Source organism: Chrysochloris asiatica, unplaced genomic scaffold (genome assembly GCF_000296735.1).
Source record: "Chrysochloris asiatica unplaced genomic scaffold, ChrAsi1.0 scaffold00277, whole genome shotgun sequence".
Classification (NCBI taxonomy): Eukaryota; Metazoa; Chordata; class Mammalia; order Afrosoricida; family Chrysochloridae; genus Chrysochloris; species Chrysochloris asiatica.
Window position 1 is genome coordinate 1491953 of NW_006408795.1, and position 19891 is coordinate 1511843.

The 19891-nt window shown below is 39.0% G+C and overlaps 1 protein-coding gene across 1 annotated transcript in view; it reads right to left on the reverse strand.

The window, feature by feature from the left end:
• The window catches only part of WDR60 (WD repeat domain 60), a 120270-nt gene that overhangs the window by 87309 nt on the left and 13070 nt on the right, over window positions 1-19891 (reverse strand). Inside the window, 5 exon segments of the mRNA XM_006874433.1 lie at window positions 1478-1533; window positions 4686-4994; window positions 11034-11122; window positions 13031-13454; window positions 13864-13929. Coding sequence (XP_006874495.1) covers window positions 1478-1533; window positions 4686-4994; window positions 11034-11122; window positions 13031-13454; window positions 13864-13929 — 944 coding nt within the window.

A 19891-nucleotide genomic window follows, 5' to 3' on the forward strand; every position in this document is an offset into this window, starting at 1 on the left:
ACCCCTTGCTCTCATTATGACTCTACAGAGGCCTGGTGACCTAAAGTATTCTTTAGTAAAATAAAGTAAAATATTCTTTCATTTGTACTCACAATTTATAAAAAAATATATCTATAAATATTGGACAATAGGGATTTGGTGTCAATACAGCAAACCTATCTTTAAAAAGCCAAAAACCATCTATTCAAGTTTGACTAATGGCAACGAAATGTGTATCAGAATTAAACTGCTCCATAGTGGCGCTAAGGAGCTCTGGTAGCGTAGTGGTTACGAATCGGGCTGCGAACCTTAAGGTCAGCGGTTCAAAACTACCAGCTGCTCCGCGGGAGAAAGATGAGGCTTTCTATTCCCGTAAGGATTTACACCCTCGGAAACCCTGTACAGGGTCGCTATGGGTCGGAACCGACTCGAAGGCACTTAACAACAACAACAACATAGTGGTGCTATGGCTAATGCACTGAACTGCAAAGTCAGTTTGAACCGCAAGGTCGGGAGCTCAAGCTCACCAGCCGCTCCTTGGAAACCCTATACAGGGTCGCTATGGGTTGGAACTGAACAACGTAAGGTTTTCAATAGCTGATTTTTCAGAAGTAGATAGAACTTTCTTCCAAGGCACTTCTGGGTACACTTCAGCCTCTACCCTTCTGGATAGCAGTCAAGTGTGTTAACCATTTGTACTACCCAAGGACTCCAATGTATCGTTACCATATGTGAAGCATAGAATTTGCTCATGTCAATAAAAGGGAGTTAAATTGTTCACTTGCAGGTTCATAAACTTCCTATGCTTTTCATGTATTATAGCAAGGTAACTACTTCTTGCCCCTTACAAGACTCCCAAACAAATTATTCTTCCCAAAGTGAGTCTTGATTTTCTCATTTTATGTGAACAAATATAAAATAAGGCTAATAATTTAACTTCCTTACCCATAATCCACTGCCATACAGTCAATTCCAACTCATAGCGACCTAACAAAGGAGAGAGGAGAATTGCCCAGTAGGGTCTTCAAGGCTGTAAACCTTTATGGAAGTATACTGCCTCAGCTTTCTTCCATGGAGCGGCTGGTGGGTGCGAACCACTGACACTTCACAGTTAGGAGTTGAGCACTCAACCATTTATGCTATGGGTCAGAATCGACTCGACGGCACTTAACAGTAACAACAAGTACACCTAAAATATAATTGTTGTTGTTGTTGTTGTTAAGTGCTGTCGAGTCGATTCCGACCCACAGCAGCCCTGTATAGGATTTCCGAGGAGCAGCTGGTGAGCCTGAACCACTGACCTTGCAGTTCAAATGGCTTTACAGTCTGGCGCATTAACTCACAGCATCACTTAAATCCTGGGGAAAGGATATATATCTCTTTCATTTGTTCTTATGTACTTGTTATAATTTGGTCCAAAATGAAACAATAATTTATAAAGCATTCAATGAGAACTAAGTTATATATAATATTCAACCAAAAAATGTATATTCCTTACTGGCTGTTAGTTCCATCTCTTTTTGAACTTGAACCTCGACTTCTGTGTTCACCATTCTATCAAACAAAAAATTCCACAACCATTAATTAGTGTATAATAGTGAATTAGTCATAATTAGTAAATGCTGTAAAACATACTCAAATTGTACTGATAGTATCTTCAATACAAGTATCTTTCAAAATGACTATGTTTGCTAGATATTTTTAATAAATTACATCATTAATGTAAAGGAGATGAATAAGGTACACTTAAAAAGGAAGATTACTTCAGTAAGCACAACAAGTTTAGTCATCCATTTCACATAAATAATAGACGAATCTGAATTATTTCTTATATTGTTTAAAACTCTAGGTTTTCTATTAAAGGAAGAGTGGAATATATATGTAGTCATATCCGACAAATACATAAGAGTTTGAAAGAGGATATTTGTACATGGGTAACCACAAAGAGGAAGCGGGACAACTGTTGCTGCAGGGAGGGGACTGCAATCATTGAGAAGAAACAAAGTATATAATTCATTGAATGTAAAACTGATGATCTTGTCTGTAAACCTTCACTCAATTCACAACAAAAAGTTTAAAAATACATACCTATAGATTTTCATATATCAATGCCCCTATAGAAAAAATTTTTACTCACTTCTCTTGAAATAAGCAAATTTTCTAAATTAAAATTACTGAAATTTAAATGAATATTTCTAAGGGGATTGTCTGAAAAGAGAAACACAGTAAGGTGAGTAGTGAATGTATGGCCATTCACTGACCGGATAAAGACACTAGGGACAGTTGTGGTGAAAAAAGAATGTTCAGCTATGATTTGTTATTGCTGCTATTATCAAGTGCCATTGAGTCGGTTCCACCTCATAGCAAACCTTAGAGGTTCTCTAAGGAGCAGCTGGTGAATGCAAACTGCCAACCTCACTGTTCAAACAGACCTTGTGGTCTAATGCTTATCCTACAGCACCACACCACAGAGACCAATTATAGAAAGTCTGGAAATCGAAAACCGTGGAAGTGATCCCTAGGAAATACAGAGCAGAATGGCAGGATTAAATCAACTAAGAAAAACCAGTCAAGAGGGCAATAGGCATCAAGAGCTTTAAGAATAGTCAAATAATATTCAAACATTTGCTTTGACCCCTAAGTTCTACTTCTGAGAACGTCACAGAAAACAATCACAGATAATGTATTAAGACTTCTGTTTTATTCACCACAAAATAATTTACAATACCAAAATAATGGTAACAACCTGAATGTCCAAACATTTAGTAGCTTGTTAAATAAATGAGACTAGACAACATATTATAAATACCAGGTAGCTATTAAACATCCTGGTATTAAAAAGCATCTGCAAACCTTAAGGTCAGCGGTTCGAAACTATCAGCTGCTCCGCGGGAGAAAGATGAGGCTTTCTACTCCCGTAAAGATTTACACCCTCGGAAATCCTGTACAGGGTCGCTATGGGTCGGAACCGACTCGACGGCACTTAACAACAACAACAATATAAAGTAGCAATAGTAACATGATTCTAACTTTGTGTACTACAAGTCCTGGTGTGGCACTGCAGGATGATAATACACTGGACTGCAAGGTCCGTTTGAACCACAAGGTCGGCACTTCAAATCCACCAGCTGCTTCTTGAAAATCCTATACAAGGTTGCTATGGGTCGGAACCAACTCAACGGCACTTAACAACACCACATTTATCAGAAAGAATAATCAGGCATTCAGACTATAATTATGTATTGGGATAAAAAAATAATGAAATCAGAGGTCTTGGATAGGGGAAAAACAGTAACTGCTGTCATTGCTAAATGCCAGAGTCAGTTCCAACTCATAGCCATCCTGATTTCCAAGGCTGAAAATCTCTGCAGAAGCACAAAGCTTCACCTTTCTCACACAAAGTGGGTGGTGGGCTTGAACTGTCAACCTTGTGGCTCACAGTCCAGAGCTTATCCTTATTGTAGTCATGGATGCCATATATACAGGTTGTAAAAGTGGTATTGTCTTACAAATATTAAACACATGGTCAATGTTCATACCACGAGGAGGGCAGCAGGCCCGTGGTGACAGCGGTGAGGCTCTCGGTATAGCTGTAAAGCAAGGTGCTGGGTGAACAGTAATGGCAGCTACAGGGAGAGGACTCTCCCTCATGATACTTGGCTGAGCAAAGAGAAAACTAAGGTAGCCACCAAAGCATCAGCAATGTCAAATGAAGACGTTTCAAGACATTTTAACATAAATGTATCTCAGTTGCTCCTGGTTTTTTATAAGGTAGTTTTCAGAACCTAAAATAAATGTATGCAGATTTCAGTGGAAAGAGCACCAGTGACTCAGAGAACTTATGGGTTTGCGCTGGGCTTCACATACACACACACACACAGTGTTTCCTTCCTGACAGTCATGAGCCGCCCAGACCTCAGCACACCATCTGATGCTGTGAAGAGATTTACGTCCAACTGAAAGGAAGTACTGGCAAAAAGCGTGACAATAAAATAGCATTAGCTTCGGATTCTGGAAAGCTAGAGCAGCAAAAGGTGTGTGTGTGTGTATATTTTTTTGTATTTATATTTATATACATATTAGAAAAGAAGCTATTAAAATGAGTCTAATATAACACTGGGAGCAGGACTAGGCAACCTTCTATTGTTACATGTAAGGCCTCCGTGAGTCAGAGCTGATGCTAAGGCAACTCACAACAATAACAGATCATAGTGAGCAATTTCAGTAATTTAATAAATACATATGAGAGGAAGTTTTCACCTTTCACAATTAATAGTTTTATATTTTTGTTCTATTTTGTTTCATTGAAAAAAAAAAAACAACCTATGCTTATGAATTCTGGCTAAAACATGAAGTGTGTTTTTCTAAATCATTCAACTTAATTTTTACATTAAAAAAAAATTCACTTCCTTTTTAATGTTAAATTTCATGATTACTTTCCAAATATCCATTAAAAACATACTCACAACATAGTAAGATTTGACTTAATGTTTCCTAGAAGATCATGGTTCTTAGCATGATCACTATAGAGACGCTATTTATTTATACTGACCACATTACGCACACTTAAATCATGTTTTGACCAAGGTTTCTACCTTTAGGCAACAAATGGTACCTTTACCTGGCTGCATTTAGATTTTTTTAATTCTCTCAAAGTGTTAATTTTAGCAGGAATATCAACGTAATGAAGCATCAAAGCACAATACCTTGGAGTCCCTTTTCTTACGTTCTTCTTTTGATGAGCTTTCTTTTTTATCCACGCTACTTCGGTGCCTTTCTTCATCAAAGTGGACACTTTCTTTACGTCGTTTTTCTTTATGCCTTTCTTCCCCTTCCTTTTCAGAAAACAAATTACTTTTTTCTTTGGGAAATTTTTCTCTTTTATCCCTTGTGCTACTTTTTTCTCCATGCTTCTTCTCTCGATCTTGATCTCTCTGTTTCCTATGCCGTCTTTCCCCCTCTTCTTTATAAAGCCAAAACTTGAGAGGATTTTCTTTGCTCTCACCATACTGCAACTTTTAAACATGACATATTGAAAATGTATGAGCATAGAAAACATGAATACCTCTTTTATATACGCTATGATGAAAAAGAAGAAAATCACATTTGTCCCCTTCAGTCCTGTGTCCTATACTACCAAGTGCCTAAAAAACGTAAATGTTGTCGTCAAAGAAAGAAAAAACCTATTCATACCAGCCCTCCACTGTTAGATGTGCTAGCTCCCCAATACCTACAAAATAACAGAGACACACTGCAGCCCAGTTGCCCCCCATCTGATATAGAAAACATTTCCAAATCCCTTACCATGGCAAATATGCCCTTCTATTGGGATAGAAAAGAATGAAATCAGAGGTCCTGGAAAGGGGAGAAACAATAAATGCTGTTGTTGTTAAGTGCCAGAGTCAGTTCCAACTCATAGCCATTCTGATTTCCAAGGCTGAAAATCTTTGCAGGAGCACAAAACTTCACCTTTCTCACATAAAGTGGCTGGTGGGCTTGAACTATCAACCTTGTGGTTCACAGTCCAGAGCTTATCCTTATTGTAGTCATGGATGCCATATATACAGGTTACAAAAGTAGTATTGTCTTACAAATATTAAACACCTGGTCAATGTTCATACCACGAGGAGGGCAGCAGGCCCATGGTGACAGGGGTGAGGCCCTTGTTACATTCAGACCCCTTGTTACATCTGCAGTCTCTTTTCTTGTTCCTCTCCCCTCAACTCCCATAGATCCTAACCTCAGCTGATCCTACAATCCCCTCCTGTTAAATCTTTTTAGGAGTTCTCAGGAAAATGTCCTCTTCTGTGAGCAACTACAGCACAACATGGCTACCTTTCTGATAATAAAATACTTCCTTCATTAATCTGCATCTCCATTCCCTACACCCAGATTGAGATTCTTAAAGATAGAGGCCATCGTTCAGTCATTTCCATATCGCCAAAAAACACTGTCAATGCACAAAAAATAACTAATGACAATCCTCATCAAGAAGTATGCTACTAATTTATATAGTAGATTATTATTATGCAATATTTTTGGCTCAGACTCATAGTTCTGGGAGTATTATCAACTATGTGTGAGCATAACCCCAAAATCAACATGCCCGAAACTGAACTCTCACTTGCTTCTTTAAACAAAGATCTCTGTTCAAATCTAATTAACGATCATTAATTTTTTTATCATCCAATCATTTTATTTAAGGAGCTCTGGTAGCATAGTGGTTACAAATCGGGCTGCAAACCTCAAGATCAGCAATTCGAAACTACCAGCTGTTCTGCGAAAGAAAGATGAGGCTTTCTGCTCCCATAAAGATTTACAGCCTCGGAAACCCTGTATAGGGTCACTATGAGTCGGAACCAACTCCATGGCACATAACCAACCAACCAATTATCTTATTTGATTTTATAACTCCTTTATCTCTTTTAGTTCCCTGTTGCTTCCATACCTTTCATCCTGATTCAAGATTTTATCATTCAATCTGTGGGTCACTGTAATAGACACCTAACTAGTTTCCTCTCTTCAATTCTTGTCCAAATCCAACCCATCCTACATATTTGCCAGAATAATCTTTCTAAAGGAAAGCACTTAGACTCTCATCCTAATAAAACTCTTCAGTAAAGTAAGATTACTTCCTTATACCATTCATCAAAATTACCTCTATGGGTATTAAAATTTTAAGTGTTTTTAAAAATTATAAAGACTTAAAAACAAAACATATATGACTGCTATAGAACTTTGGTATGGAAAAAGAACTCTATAAGCAAATGATTTGTGTACATCAACTACAGAAATAATAAAGTAAATGCCTTATTTATTTGGCTACTTCAAAATTTAAACTTACTTACAGAAGTAATATCCAGAACAAATATAAAATGTCTGGTGTAAAGTTAACCTTTAAGGTACTCTTACAAATCAGTAAGACGCTCCATTAGAAAACTAAGCAAATGTGTACAAGTAATAATTTTAAAAAGGGAAATAAAGACTTTTGAGAAAATGACTAGAGATGCCATTTTTTCTGAATCAAATTAGAAAAGATTGAGGCCACTTTGTAGCACATGAAGAATCACACTCTGATGAAGTAAATAATTACAGCTTTTACTAAAAACAAATGAAATATCATTTACAACTATTTTGAGTCAGTAAATTCATTTCCAGAAATGAATCATAAGGGACTAAGTAGAAATAAATGCAAAAGGCTTACCCATAAATATCGTTACATGAAAAAAGTTTTAGAAGCACCCTAAACATTCAAAATGGCAAAAGTGTTAAGAAAAGTATGGTACCCCTATGTAATTGAATATTACACTATGCAGGCATTAAATTACAGAGAAATACATCTTAGAAATTATTCACAGCATACTTAACTTAAGCAATTTATAAAACAGGAAACAAAGAATTTAAATACGCGTATATTTAATTTTTATTTTACCTTAAATAGGCTATATGATACGTAGCTGTGTGGTCAAACTAGTCCAGATGTTTAAGAGTAAAGGTATTTTAGAGAGGTGACTAATATTTAGAGTCAAGTGACTTTGATGATTTGTATTTGATCATTTGATGACAGTGTTTACATACCCCTCAACGAGGGCTGGTCACCCTGAGTCAGTTTAAGGCCTTAAGAACAAAAACTGAGGTTTCCTAGAGAAGAAATTCTGCCTCAAGGCTGTAACATAGAAAGCCTGCCTGTGTTTCCAGCCTGCTAGTGTGGTACTGTGAGATAAAGCACTGGACCACAAGGTCGATGGTTCAAATTCACCAGTCGCTCCTTGGAAACCCTATACAGGGTCGCTAAGAGTTGGAACCAACTAGAAGGCACTTAACAACAACTGGTGCAGCACTATAGGATAAGCACTGGACCACAAAGACAGTGGTTCAAACTCACCAGCCGCTCCTTAGAAATCCCATACAGAGTCACAATGTGTCTGAATGACTAATTAGCACTAAACAACAATAGCCTACTCTACAGATTTTAAACTTGTCAAACTTCACACTAGGGTTCCAGTTCATGTATGCATGGATTTGTTCCTAAGAAAACTTGTTTAAACAGTCTCTACAATCCATGAATGGTTGCAGACAAGTCTTCTCAGTAATACAACTGTCTTAGACTCATTTGTTATTGTGAAATGCAGTCAAGTCAGTTTCAACTCATAGTGACCCTCTATAGGGTTTCTGGCTGGTGAGCTTGAACTATTTACCTTGCGGTTCAAACTGACCTTGCAGTCGAGCTCATTAACCCACAGCACCAGTCTCATTAGGGTGTCGTCAAAAACAAGGTTCAATCAAAAATAATGGCTTCTGTGGAGATCTGCTGGACCAGTTAAATTCAAGGCAGAAAACTTCAGGTCATAGTAACTGTTTGGGGGGGATCCCAAAGGGCTAGTCTTAATATATTTTCTCAAAGGACATAGGATGATTATAGGGGCTTATTATAAAGAAATTTTAAGAAAACTGAAAACTGTATTGGTAAGCTAAAAGCCAGGAAAGTTGCATCAAATAATTTTTTTCCCATTAACAATAACTCACTTGCTCATTCTTTGAAAATTTCATTGACTTAGATGAAGGCTATGTTGAGAAACCACGTCACATTTTGATATTTTCTTAATAATGAAGATTCAATATAGATTTCAATGATTTTGTAGCAATACTTTATACACAAGGGTAAGTAAAAAAAGTATTGGTGGTGACTAGGTTCGTCACCAATAAGGGGAAGTGAGGGAAAAACAGCAATGAAGCTGCAGGCTAAGCCCTACAATGTTCAATAGACTCCTGTGAACCCGGGTGGAGACCTGGTTGGCCAGCAGCGTGGCAAGACGTGGGCCCAGAGTCAGTGACATAGCCACAGAGGACTAGAGTGGAGAGTGAAGCATCCAGCTGATAAGAAGAGAGGGCATATGCACAAGAACACCCACACTTGCAGATAATACCCACTCCACCTGATTTCAATGACTGAATGATCAGAGCTCAACCAGAACAAGAAAGAAGAGGATAAAAGAGTAATCTGATACAATTTGATGAACTTGACCTACTCCTATGGATGCAGTAACTCAAAAGAGGGACCAAATCCTTACAGCAAGGATCATTCCCACCCCCTCCACACACAGAGTAGACAGGGATGGGCAACTTGGACATTGGCTACCCAAAATGGGAGGACTACAAAGGCAAGAAATAACTGGCTTACAAGCTTTCAAGAGGTAACCTAGATTCAGAGGGCATGGAGGAAGGTAGAATCTCCACTGAGTAGTATACAATCTGTCTAGACTGGACTGATGAAAGGAAATGCGGATAGGTCTCTTGCGATACAACAGTGAATAATTGTTATCAGGACTGCTTGTGAGGGTTGGAAATGTAAAGGTAGACATTTTGCAGAAAGGAGGGAAGTGATTAACTTTTCAGTCTAGGAGCAGAGGTCTCTGGGACCACCAAGGGAGAAGAGTGGAGAGTGGGACCCTACCCAGAGAAGAAATGATGCCTGAGATGGAGGCAAAGACGATGACGTGGAGAGATGGAGCAGTTGGGGATTTTAGAAACAGAGAGGGAGAGGGGCTTTGTGCTGACGACCTGGGGGCAGGCTTGTAGGGTATACCCTTTGGTTGGTTGATGATGCATGGAGGGGAATGTAACCATGGCAATGAAACGATATACAATAGGATGAATGTAAAACTAATGTTCTCCAATGTAAACTATCACATAATTCACAATAAAACATTAAAAAAAAAGTAAATAAAATAAAAATTTTAAAGTATTGCTACAAAATCACAGAAACCTTAATTCATCTACATTTATACACTTCTGAGGAGTCCTGGTGTGACTCTGTGGGTTAATGCGCCAGACTGCAATGCCATTTGAACTGCAAGGTTGGCGGTTCAAGCTCACCAGCTGCTCCTCAGAAACCCTAGACAGGGTCACTATGTGTCAGAACCAGCTCGACGGCACTTCACAACAACAACAACATAAACTTCTGAGACAGTGTTTCCACCTCTTGAACCCTTCATGAAGAATTCTGTGCTTATCAATTTACACCATGTCAAAATGGTAGTTGTGGCATCCTCAAAAGACTCAAAAAGAAGTCTGAAGAGGCAAGATCAGGGCTACAGTATGGCTGGGGTAAAGCTTCCCAACAAAATTCTCAGAGAACAGCCCTTGATACACTCAAAGATGATGAAAAATTATTCCTTGGAGCAACTTTTCTGGTCTTTTTCTCACCAATGCAGCTTTCGATTTTCTTAATTCTTATACAGTAAGTCCCCATCGTTATCTTGTGTCCCTGAAGAAAATCAATTAGGATAACCACTTTATAATCCCAAAACATAGTCACCATAACCTTGAGATGATCTATCTGCGTTGAATTTAACTGGCCCAACAAATCTTCTTAGAAGCCACTGTTTTGATTAGACCTTGTTTTTGAAGGAATCCTCCTATTTAAATATGGAGTTCTGGTAGTGTAGTGGTTACGAGTCAGGCTGCTAACCTTAGGGTCAGCAGTTCAAAACTACCAGCTGTTACGTGGGAGAAAGATGAGGCTTTCTGCTCCCATAAATATTTACGGCCTCGGAAACCCTGTGGAGGGTCGCTATGAATCGGAATCAACTCCACGGCACATAACCACCACCAGTTTATATAAATCTGTGCATGCATTAACAAGAACCCTAATAACAATACCATTTGATCTCCTCTTGTGTGTGTGTGTGTGTGTGTGTGTGTGTGTGTAAATTTAAAAAATAAAACAGCTGGTAAGACTGGCATTTCAACTATCAATAATCATCTCTGGCTGAGGAGTAGATGTGATGTTGTTTTGTTCCCCTCTTCTCATTGTTAGCTGTATTTTCTACATTTTCTAAAATAACTAATTGTTACCTTTGGAATAAAGGGGAGAAACTTGACAGTGAAAAGAAATTAACTACATATAGTGCTTGAGATATTTATATTTCCCAGGCCTAGGCCTTGAGTTCTATTTTATGGGATGTTTCCAAACTGCTTTCAATGATATTAATTAAAGAAACTTTACTTTTACAACCTTTGGGAAATGCTTCTTTGGGTCTTTGTCTGTATACCTTTCTTTCTCGGTATCTTCTTTCTCTCTCTTCATCTCTTTCTGAATCGTCATCTCTTTTTTCTTTCTCTTCAATTCTTACTCTACTTACTACAAAAATAAAAAATATTTTAGCATTCCCAAACTTTAGCACATCAAAAAGATCTTCTAGCATATTGCTTCAGTCTATAGTACACATTACATTTATTACACTATATTAAAATTTTTCTTCAAATATTCCAGTCTCATGAATCAGAAGTTCTGGTATCGTAACTTTCAATATCCACACAAACCCACTGCTGTTAAGTTGATTCCAAGTCATACAGGGCAGAGCAGAACTGCTCCAGGGGGCTTCCAAGGTGAAGCAGATTGTCACAGCTTCCCCCCACTGAGTGGCTGATGGGTTCAGAAATGCAGACCTTTCAGTTAGTAGTCAAGTTCTTAACCATCTTAACCACCAGTGAGCCTTAGAGAGGAGTTGTTGTTAAATGCTGTCCACTCGGTTTCGAGTCTGACTATCATAATTGCTGTCAATAAGTTGTACACCTGTAAAAACTTGAATTGGTAAAAGTTGTGTGATAGACATATTTACAGTAATGACCCCCCAAAAAAGGAGCTGTTTATGTGCACCTAAACACTTCATGGGATTTGGTTCCTTGGTTTGGAGGTTTAGGGTCATGGTTTCAGAGGACATCCCACTTAACTGGCCTGATAAGATGTTCTGCGGTTCTGTTCTAGCTTAGTTCATTGTGCAGTGCCTGGAGTCTTACAAGTTTTCAAATGGCCACTAAAGACACAACCATTGGTCTGTATTTGCCTGGAGCAACAATGTAAGAAAGAGAGTCAGAAATAAGAGGAGAACATGGAATGTATGGCTAACTGCCTCCATGAACAACTGTCTCCTTTAAGTGACACCAGAACTAGATGGTGTCCAGCTACCATTACTGAACATTTTGATCAAAGATTCCATAGAAAATCCTGATCAAAAGGGGAGACATGCAGAACAGAATTTCATATTCTCATGGACTTTCTGGAGCCACAGAGAGTGAATGAAGCCCTGAAATCATTTCCCTGAAATAATCTGTAAACCTTAAGCCAAAAATATCTCCTGAAGTCATCTTAAAACGAGGCAATAGTTTAGTTTAACTGGTAAAGAAGATCTACCTTGAACATACACACTTCTTAAGAATGATCTATATGGGATGGTGAGACTTCATCTCACATACTTTGGACACGTTATCAGGAGGGACTAGTCTCTGGAAAGGACATTATGCTTGGCAAAGTTAAGAGTCAGTGAAACAGAGGAAGACCCCAAGGAGATAAATTGACAGAGATGCTGCAACAGGCTCAAACATCACAACAATTGAGAGGATGTCACAGGACCAGGCAGTGTTTCAACCTATTGTGCATGGGGTTGCTATGAGTCAGAACCAATTTGATGGCATGTAACAACAACATACTGGATCAAACTGACAGCAGAAACTCGAAAAAGTAGAAAGAGTAGAAGATGGGGTGAGAATGGTTGACAACTTAAAGAATATTATCAAGGCCACTAAATTATACATATTGTTGCTGTTGTTGTTAAATGCCTACCGATTCAAACTGACCTTGAGGTCTAGTGCATTATCCCACAGCACCACACCAGGACTCCAATTTTACATATAGAAACTATGGAATGGGTGTGTGGTCTGCTGTGTTTATTCTCAACAACAACAAAAGAAAATTTAGGGAAAAAAAAACAAAAACAATGAAATGTGTACACACATATATACAAGTACAAGAGGGACCTATAATTTCAAATCAAAAGGTAAAATATTTATGAAAATTGTGAGAGAAAGCAAAATGACAGAAATTTCAAAAAAAGAAAATGCTCACACACAGTAAAAACTTTTTATGACAAAAGCACATAATAAAATTAATCTAACAGCTAACCAATACCTTAAAAGGAAAGATGGAACATATTGCCAAACTATATCTAACAACGGTAAACGTAAAAGACGAGCTTAAGCGTATCCATACCTGAACGAATTTTCCTGTCTACTTTTTCCGTAAGTTGTTTGTCACGTGTCTCACGTCCCAGGAGGTTATGGTAGGCAGTGGTTTGCCTAAGTTCTTCTTTCCTAACTTTTCTGTCTTTGTCTTTCTCTCTGTCTTTTCCTCTACTGTGAGACTTTTCTATATCGTGTTCTCGATGTTTCTCTTTATGTTTTTCTCGTTCCCGATCCTTTGTGTCTTTTTTTCTTTCCCTGTGTTTATCTCTGTCCCTCTCACCTCGAGAAGTCTCTTTAGATATGTGCACATCTCTTTCATTTGTCCGTTCCTTATGCTTTGTGTCTCGGTCTTGGTCTTTGTATTTACGTTCTCTGTATTCAAGTAGGTCAATTTCTGACTCCTTATGTAGCTTCTTTTCTCTCTGTTTCTTTTCTTCTTTTGGGCTGTCGGACTGTGTCATTTTTAAAAAAGGTAAAAAGAAGAAGGGTTATTTCTTTACTAGAAAAGCAAGATTTATTTATATTAAGCTTTTAATAAAGAAACATAAAAGTCATATGCATTTGAAGGATAAGCACTGGACTGCTAACTACAAGGTCAGTGGTTCAAACCCACCAGCCACTCTTCAGAAAACCTATACAGGGTTGCTATGGGTCGAGACCAACTCAATGGCACTTAACAACAACAACAAACATTCAACTTCTTTCCAACTTCAGCAAGATGAGTGGTGGCAAGCGTGGATTAATATTACTAAAATTCTGAAGTACTGAGAGTCAAATTTAGCATTTTATATGACTGACTACTGAAGTCCTTTGTAACACTTCGATACACTTATTCACATTTATTTATACACTCTCATACACTTATAAGCGTATTACCCAAAGCTGTTTTCGGAGGTCATCTGCTTTCCATGTATCATCTTTTGTTCTCTGAAAAGGAAATTACAGAGTTAGAAATTTTAAAGACTAAAAATAACTAACATTAAATGTTCTAGTGAGCTACTGCCAGAGAAAGATGAGGCTTTCTGCTCTCACAAAGATTTAAGGCCTCAGAAATCCTATACAGGGTCATTATAGGTCGGAACTGACTCAACGGCACTTAATAACAACAACAGTGAGCTACCGAAGACCTGGTACGGTGCTGTAGGATAAGCAGCGAGCTTAAGCAAGGTCGACATTTCAAACCCACCAGCTACCCCTTGGGTACCCTACAGAGGGTTGCTATGAGTTGGAACCAACTTAACAGCACTTAACAACAAACAGCACTGCATTAGTGCAAGGACCTTTTCAAACGGTATCAGGAGTGCTGTAACTCTGTAGGATAAACGCTGGAATGCTAACCACAAGGTAAGCTATTCAAATCCACCAGCCGCTCTTTGGAAACCCTACACAGGGTTGCTATGATTCTGAACCAACTGGATGGCACTAATTTGTTATTGTTGTTGTTAAGTGTCGTCTAGTCAGTTATGACTCATATTGATGTTATCTAGAGTTTCTGGGGAATGGCTGGTGGGTTTGAACCACTGACCTTGCAGTCCAGTGCTTTATCCTACAGCGTCACACGAGGATTCCTGTAATAGAACAAGCTAATACAAATACAGATTTTAAAAATTATTCTCTAGTCTAAAATTATACTTGAAAAGAATATACTCCTCCTTTGGCTATTAAAAAAAAAAATGAATATTACAAAAATGTTGTTGTTGTTGTTGTTAAGTGCCGTCGAGTCGGTTCCGACCCATAGCGACCCTGTACAGGGTTTCCGAGGGTGTAAATCCTTACGGGAGTAGAAAGCCTCATCTTTCTCATAAGAGAGAAAATAAGCTATAACAAGTCTAAACAACAGATCAAGGATACATCTTTTATTACTTTAAAATATATTGTCCCAAACTGCATTTTCCCAAAATAGCTATAACACTCGACCTCATCCCAAATGCTCATCTGGACACATGACTCTGAGGCTCTGTCATATAGAGTGGTGGCGTTCATACAAGGTGGCTTCAAAATTTCATGGAAAAATTCCATTATTTTTTAATTCCATATTTCCACAAATTTTCTGAAGCCCCCTCATATTCTTTCCGTTTTATTTTGAACAAACTTAGCCTATGAGCTGACTACACCAAGGATCAAAATAACCTGGGAAGAGTAGGTCCTTTGTACCTACACAGAGGAAGACATGGAGATCTCCAGGAATGTCAACACCAAGGATACAGAAAGGAACCAACAGCTGAGAGAGAGAAAAAGTCTTCCCCTAGAACTGGTACTCTAAATTTGGATTTCTACACTGTGGGATAAAGCACTAGCCAGCAAGGTCAGCTTGAACTACAAGGTCAGCAGTTCAAACTCACCTTAGAAACCCTATACAAGGCCACTATGAGTCAGAACCGACTCTACAACAAAAACTATGAGAGGAGGAGCCCTGGTGATAATGTAGGATAAGCACTGAACTGCAAACCTCAAGGCTGGCAGTTCAAACCTACCAGGTGTTCCAAGGATGAAAGATGAGACTTCCTGCTCCCATAAAGACATATAGCATCAGAAATCCTAGAAAGGATCACAGTGAGTCAGAACTGACTTGGTGGCAGTGAGTTTAAGTTTTTTCAGTTAGGGTTTTTGTTTTTACTTTGTTTTGTTTTTTTTTGGGGGGGGGGGTTGGTATATTAAGGCAGTAGGGGAACACGGTGGCTCCATAAGAAAAGCACTGAAACTACAAACCACAAGTTCCATGGTTTGAGGCTGCCAGCAACTCTTTGGGAAAAATAGGAGGCTTTCTGCTTCCACCAAGATTTACAGCCTCAGAAACTCCACACAGGGTCTCTAAGAGTGGAAACTTCACAACAATAGCAGGAGTGGTGCCTTGTGACTTCCAAGGCTATCTGACTTGCATCTGGTTCTCTTTGTGCTGCTCATTCCAGGAACTCAGCCACCACACTGTGAGGAAGCACAGTCGCCACAGGGAACAGCCTCCTGTAGATGTTCCAGTCAAGAGCCCCAGCTGAGTCCCCAGCCAACAGTAAACATCAACCACTAGAGACATGAATAAGCAAGATTTCCAACAATCCCAACATCAGCTGGAGCTTCTGAGTCACACTGCACACACAGAAACAGTCTTCCCACCTGCTGCCCAGAGATAAGCCCAACCTACTGTGAATTTTCCAAATTCCAAAGCCACAACATGTGGGCACTAAAAAATGGTTGCTGCTGTTTTACAAAACAAAGTTTGGAATTGTTTGTTATATAGCAACAGAAACAGGGAAGGGAGGGGAGAAGGAAGAGAGGGATAGATAGGTAGGTGGTAGTGGTGGTGGTGTGCCGTGAAGTTGGTTCCAATTCATACTGACCCTGTATAGGGTTTCCAAGGCTGGAAATCTTTGCAGGAGCAGAAAGCCTCATCTTTTTCCTGTGGAGCAGCTGGTGCATTTTAAGTCCTGACCTTGCAGGTAGCAGACCACTACACCATCAGGGCTCCTTAAGTAGTTAGGTACATAGATGAATAAGCAGATAATGTATTTACCATTTGTTGTTGTAGTTAAGTGCTGTCCAGTTGGGTCTGACTCACAGAAAATCTGTATAGGGTTTCCAAGACATGTCGGGTGAGTTTGAACCACTGACCGTGATGTCAAAACTGATCTTATAGTCGAGTGTTTACCCTATAGTGTCACACCAGGACTTGTCATTTAGAGTGTCAAAGCTACCCTGTGTCAAATGGGTGGTGCTGCGGGTTAATACACTGAACTGCAAGATGGGTTTGAACCGCAAGATTGGTGGTTCATACTCAAGAGCCGCTCCTAGGAAATCCTATACAGGGTCTCTATGAGTCAAAACCAACTCGATGGTACATAACAACATAGCCCTAGGAAGTAGGTTATTATTTCCAATTTACAAATGAGGGAACTAAGGTATATAGAAGTTAAATGACTTTTATCTCCAGACATCTTACTTTACTAAACAAATAATGTTGTTACTGTTGTTAGGTACCATCAAGTGGGTTCTGACTTATAACAACCATATACAAAACAGAACAAAACACTGTCCAGTCCTGAGCCATCCTCACAATCACTGCCATGCTTGAGTCCATTGCTGCTGTCACTGTGTCAATCCATCTCATTGGGGGTCTTCCAAGGAAAAACGGGTAAGCTGGAACCACCAACCTTGCGGTTCAAACCTATGTTGCAGTCTAGCATATTAACCCACAGCATCACACCAACACGCCATTTTGGCCATAGAATTCAGGTCTAGCCTTAAATTTTTTCTTCAGTTCCCTCCGCTTGAGAAATGCTGAGCATGTTCTTCCTTTTTGGTTTTCTAACTCCAGGTCTTTATAGATTTCATTATAATATTTAACTTTGTCTTCTCGAGCTGACCTTTGGAATTTTCTGTTCAGCTCTTTTACCTCCTCATTTCTTATATGTGCTTTAGCATCTCTATGCTGGAGAGCAAGTTTCATAGTCTCTTCTGACATCCATTTTGGTCTTTTCCTTTTTTCCTGTCTTCTTGCTATATGATGTTGCTTTCTTGCTATATGATGTTCGTGGTATCTTCAAACAACTCTTCTGGTTCGGTCATTAGTATCTAATATATCAAATTGGTTCTTTAGATGATCTCTAAATTCAAGTGTGATATGTTTACGGTCATAGTTTGGTTCTTTCAGACTTGCTTTATTTTCTTCAGCTTCAGTATGAACTTGCATATGAGCAATTTATGGCCTGTGCCACAGTCTGCCCTGGTCTTGTTGTGGCTGACGACATGGAGCTTTTCCACCATCCCTTTCCACAGATGTAGTCAATTTGATTTCCATGTATTCCATCTGGTGAGGTCCATGTATATAGTCATCTTCTACGCTGTTTAAAAACGTATTTGCGATGAAGCAGTCATTCGTTTCATCATTTCTATAACTAAGACCATATTTTCCAACTATTGATCCTTCCTTCCACTTTGTTTCCAACCGTCAGTAATTATCACTACATCTTGACTGCATGTTTGATCAACTTCAGACTTCAAAAGTTGGTAGAATTCTTCAATTTCATCATCACTGGTTTTAGTGGTTGGTGCGTAAATTTGAGTAATATTTGTATTAACTGATCTTCCTTGTAGGAGAATGGATATTGTCCTATGACAGACAGCACTGCATTTCAAGATAGATCTTGAAATGTTCTTTTTCATGATGAGTGTGATGCCATTCCTGGATAGTAAATCATGTGATTTTCAGATTCAAAATGACCAATACCAGTGTATTTCAGCCTAGGATACTGATGTTTATGCAGCCCTTTTCATTTTGGGGAATTTCCAATTTTCCTAGATTCATACTTGGTACATTCTTGTTATTAATGGATGCTTACAGCTACTTCTCCTCATTTTCAGTTGTGACCCATCAGCAAATGAAAGTCTCGATGGCTTTACTCTATTCGCATCATCATGGTCAACTCTACTTTGAGGAGGCAGCCCTTCCTCAGTCATAATGTGAGTGCTTTCCAATCTAAGGGGCTCATTTTCTGGCATTATGACAACGTTCTGGTGCTCTTCATCATGTTTCAATATTCAATGTTCTGGTGCTCACAGCTTTCCACTGCTATTTATAAGGTTTCCAGTGACTAAATATTCCGAAGTAATCCATCTCTCCTTCTCCCTAGTATGTCTTAGTCTGGAAGCTCTGCTAAAACCTGTCCGCCATGGGTGACCCTACTGGTATTTAAAATACTGGTGGCATAGTTACCAGAATCACAGCAGCATGCAAGCCACCACAATATGACAGACTGACCGATGAGTGGTGGCCTTGAATGTAGGCCAGACTTCACGACACACTGCTAATGAAGAGAATGTGGTAGAAGCTATCTGAGGCTAGGCCATGAGATGAAAAGCGTTCTCTCATCTGGGAGAATCCTGCACCCTGTCATGACTTAGGTGAGGCCCATGTGGAGAGGAACTATGGACTCTTGCTAACAGATTGCATCAACTCAACAGCCATGTGAGTAAGCCATGGGAAATAGAACATTTCGCCCCAGTACACCGTTTCAGAGAGACGTCCTGGCGGTACACAGGTTAACTACTTGACTGCCAACAGAAATGTTGGTGCTTCCTAACGACCAGCTGCTCTAAAGGAGAAAGATGAGGCAGTCTGCTTCCCTAAAGACTACAATTATACAATTATAGAGCAGTTCTACTCTGCTTTAGTGCACTCTGTTTTATTAGAGCACTACAAGACAGAATTGACTCAATGTAAAGGATTTGATTTTTGGTTTGGAAACCTTCAGATACCTTCAGGTTCAAATTGTAACCTATTAAAAGACCCTGAGTTAGAAGTCCCAGCAAAGTCATTTTCAGGTTTCTGACACAGAGAAACTGTGAGGATAATAAATGTTTAAAGTTGTTTTAAGGCACAGGTTGTTTTGTAACAACAAGTAATACACGCATTCAAACTCTTCCTATCTAAATTGCACTCCATTTGCAAGGCCCAGTTCAAGGTTCACCTTCTCCACAGTCATCCAAAACTTTTAGGCCTGCTTTGAACTCCAACAGTTTTACACTGTACCACACACTAAAACACTTCATTACAGATCTTCTGCCTGAGATTTTTTATTACTAGTATATGCCTATTAGTCTCCCTGATAAGAGTACAAACCCATTGAAGATAGAATTATAATGTATTCTTCGTTATTTCTGCTTCATACTGCTACACTTACTTCTGACATTCAACATATGGATGGATGGAGATTTTATATATATCTATGGGTCGGAACTGACTCGACGGCACTTAACAACAACAACAACATATATATATATATATATATATATATATATATATATATATATATATAGGAGCTCTGGTAGCGTAGTGGTTACGAATCGGGCTGCGAACCTTAAGGTCAGCGGTTCGAAACTACCAGCTGCTCCGCGG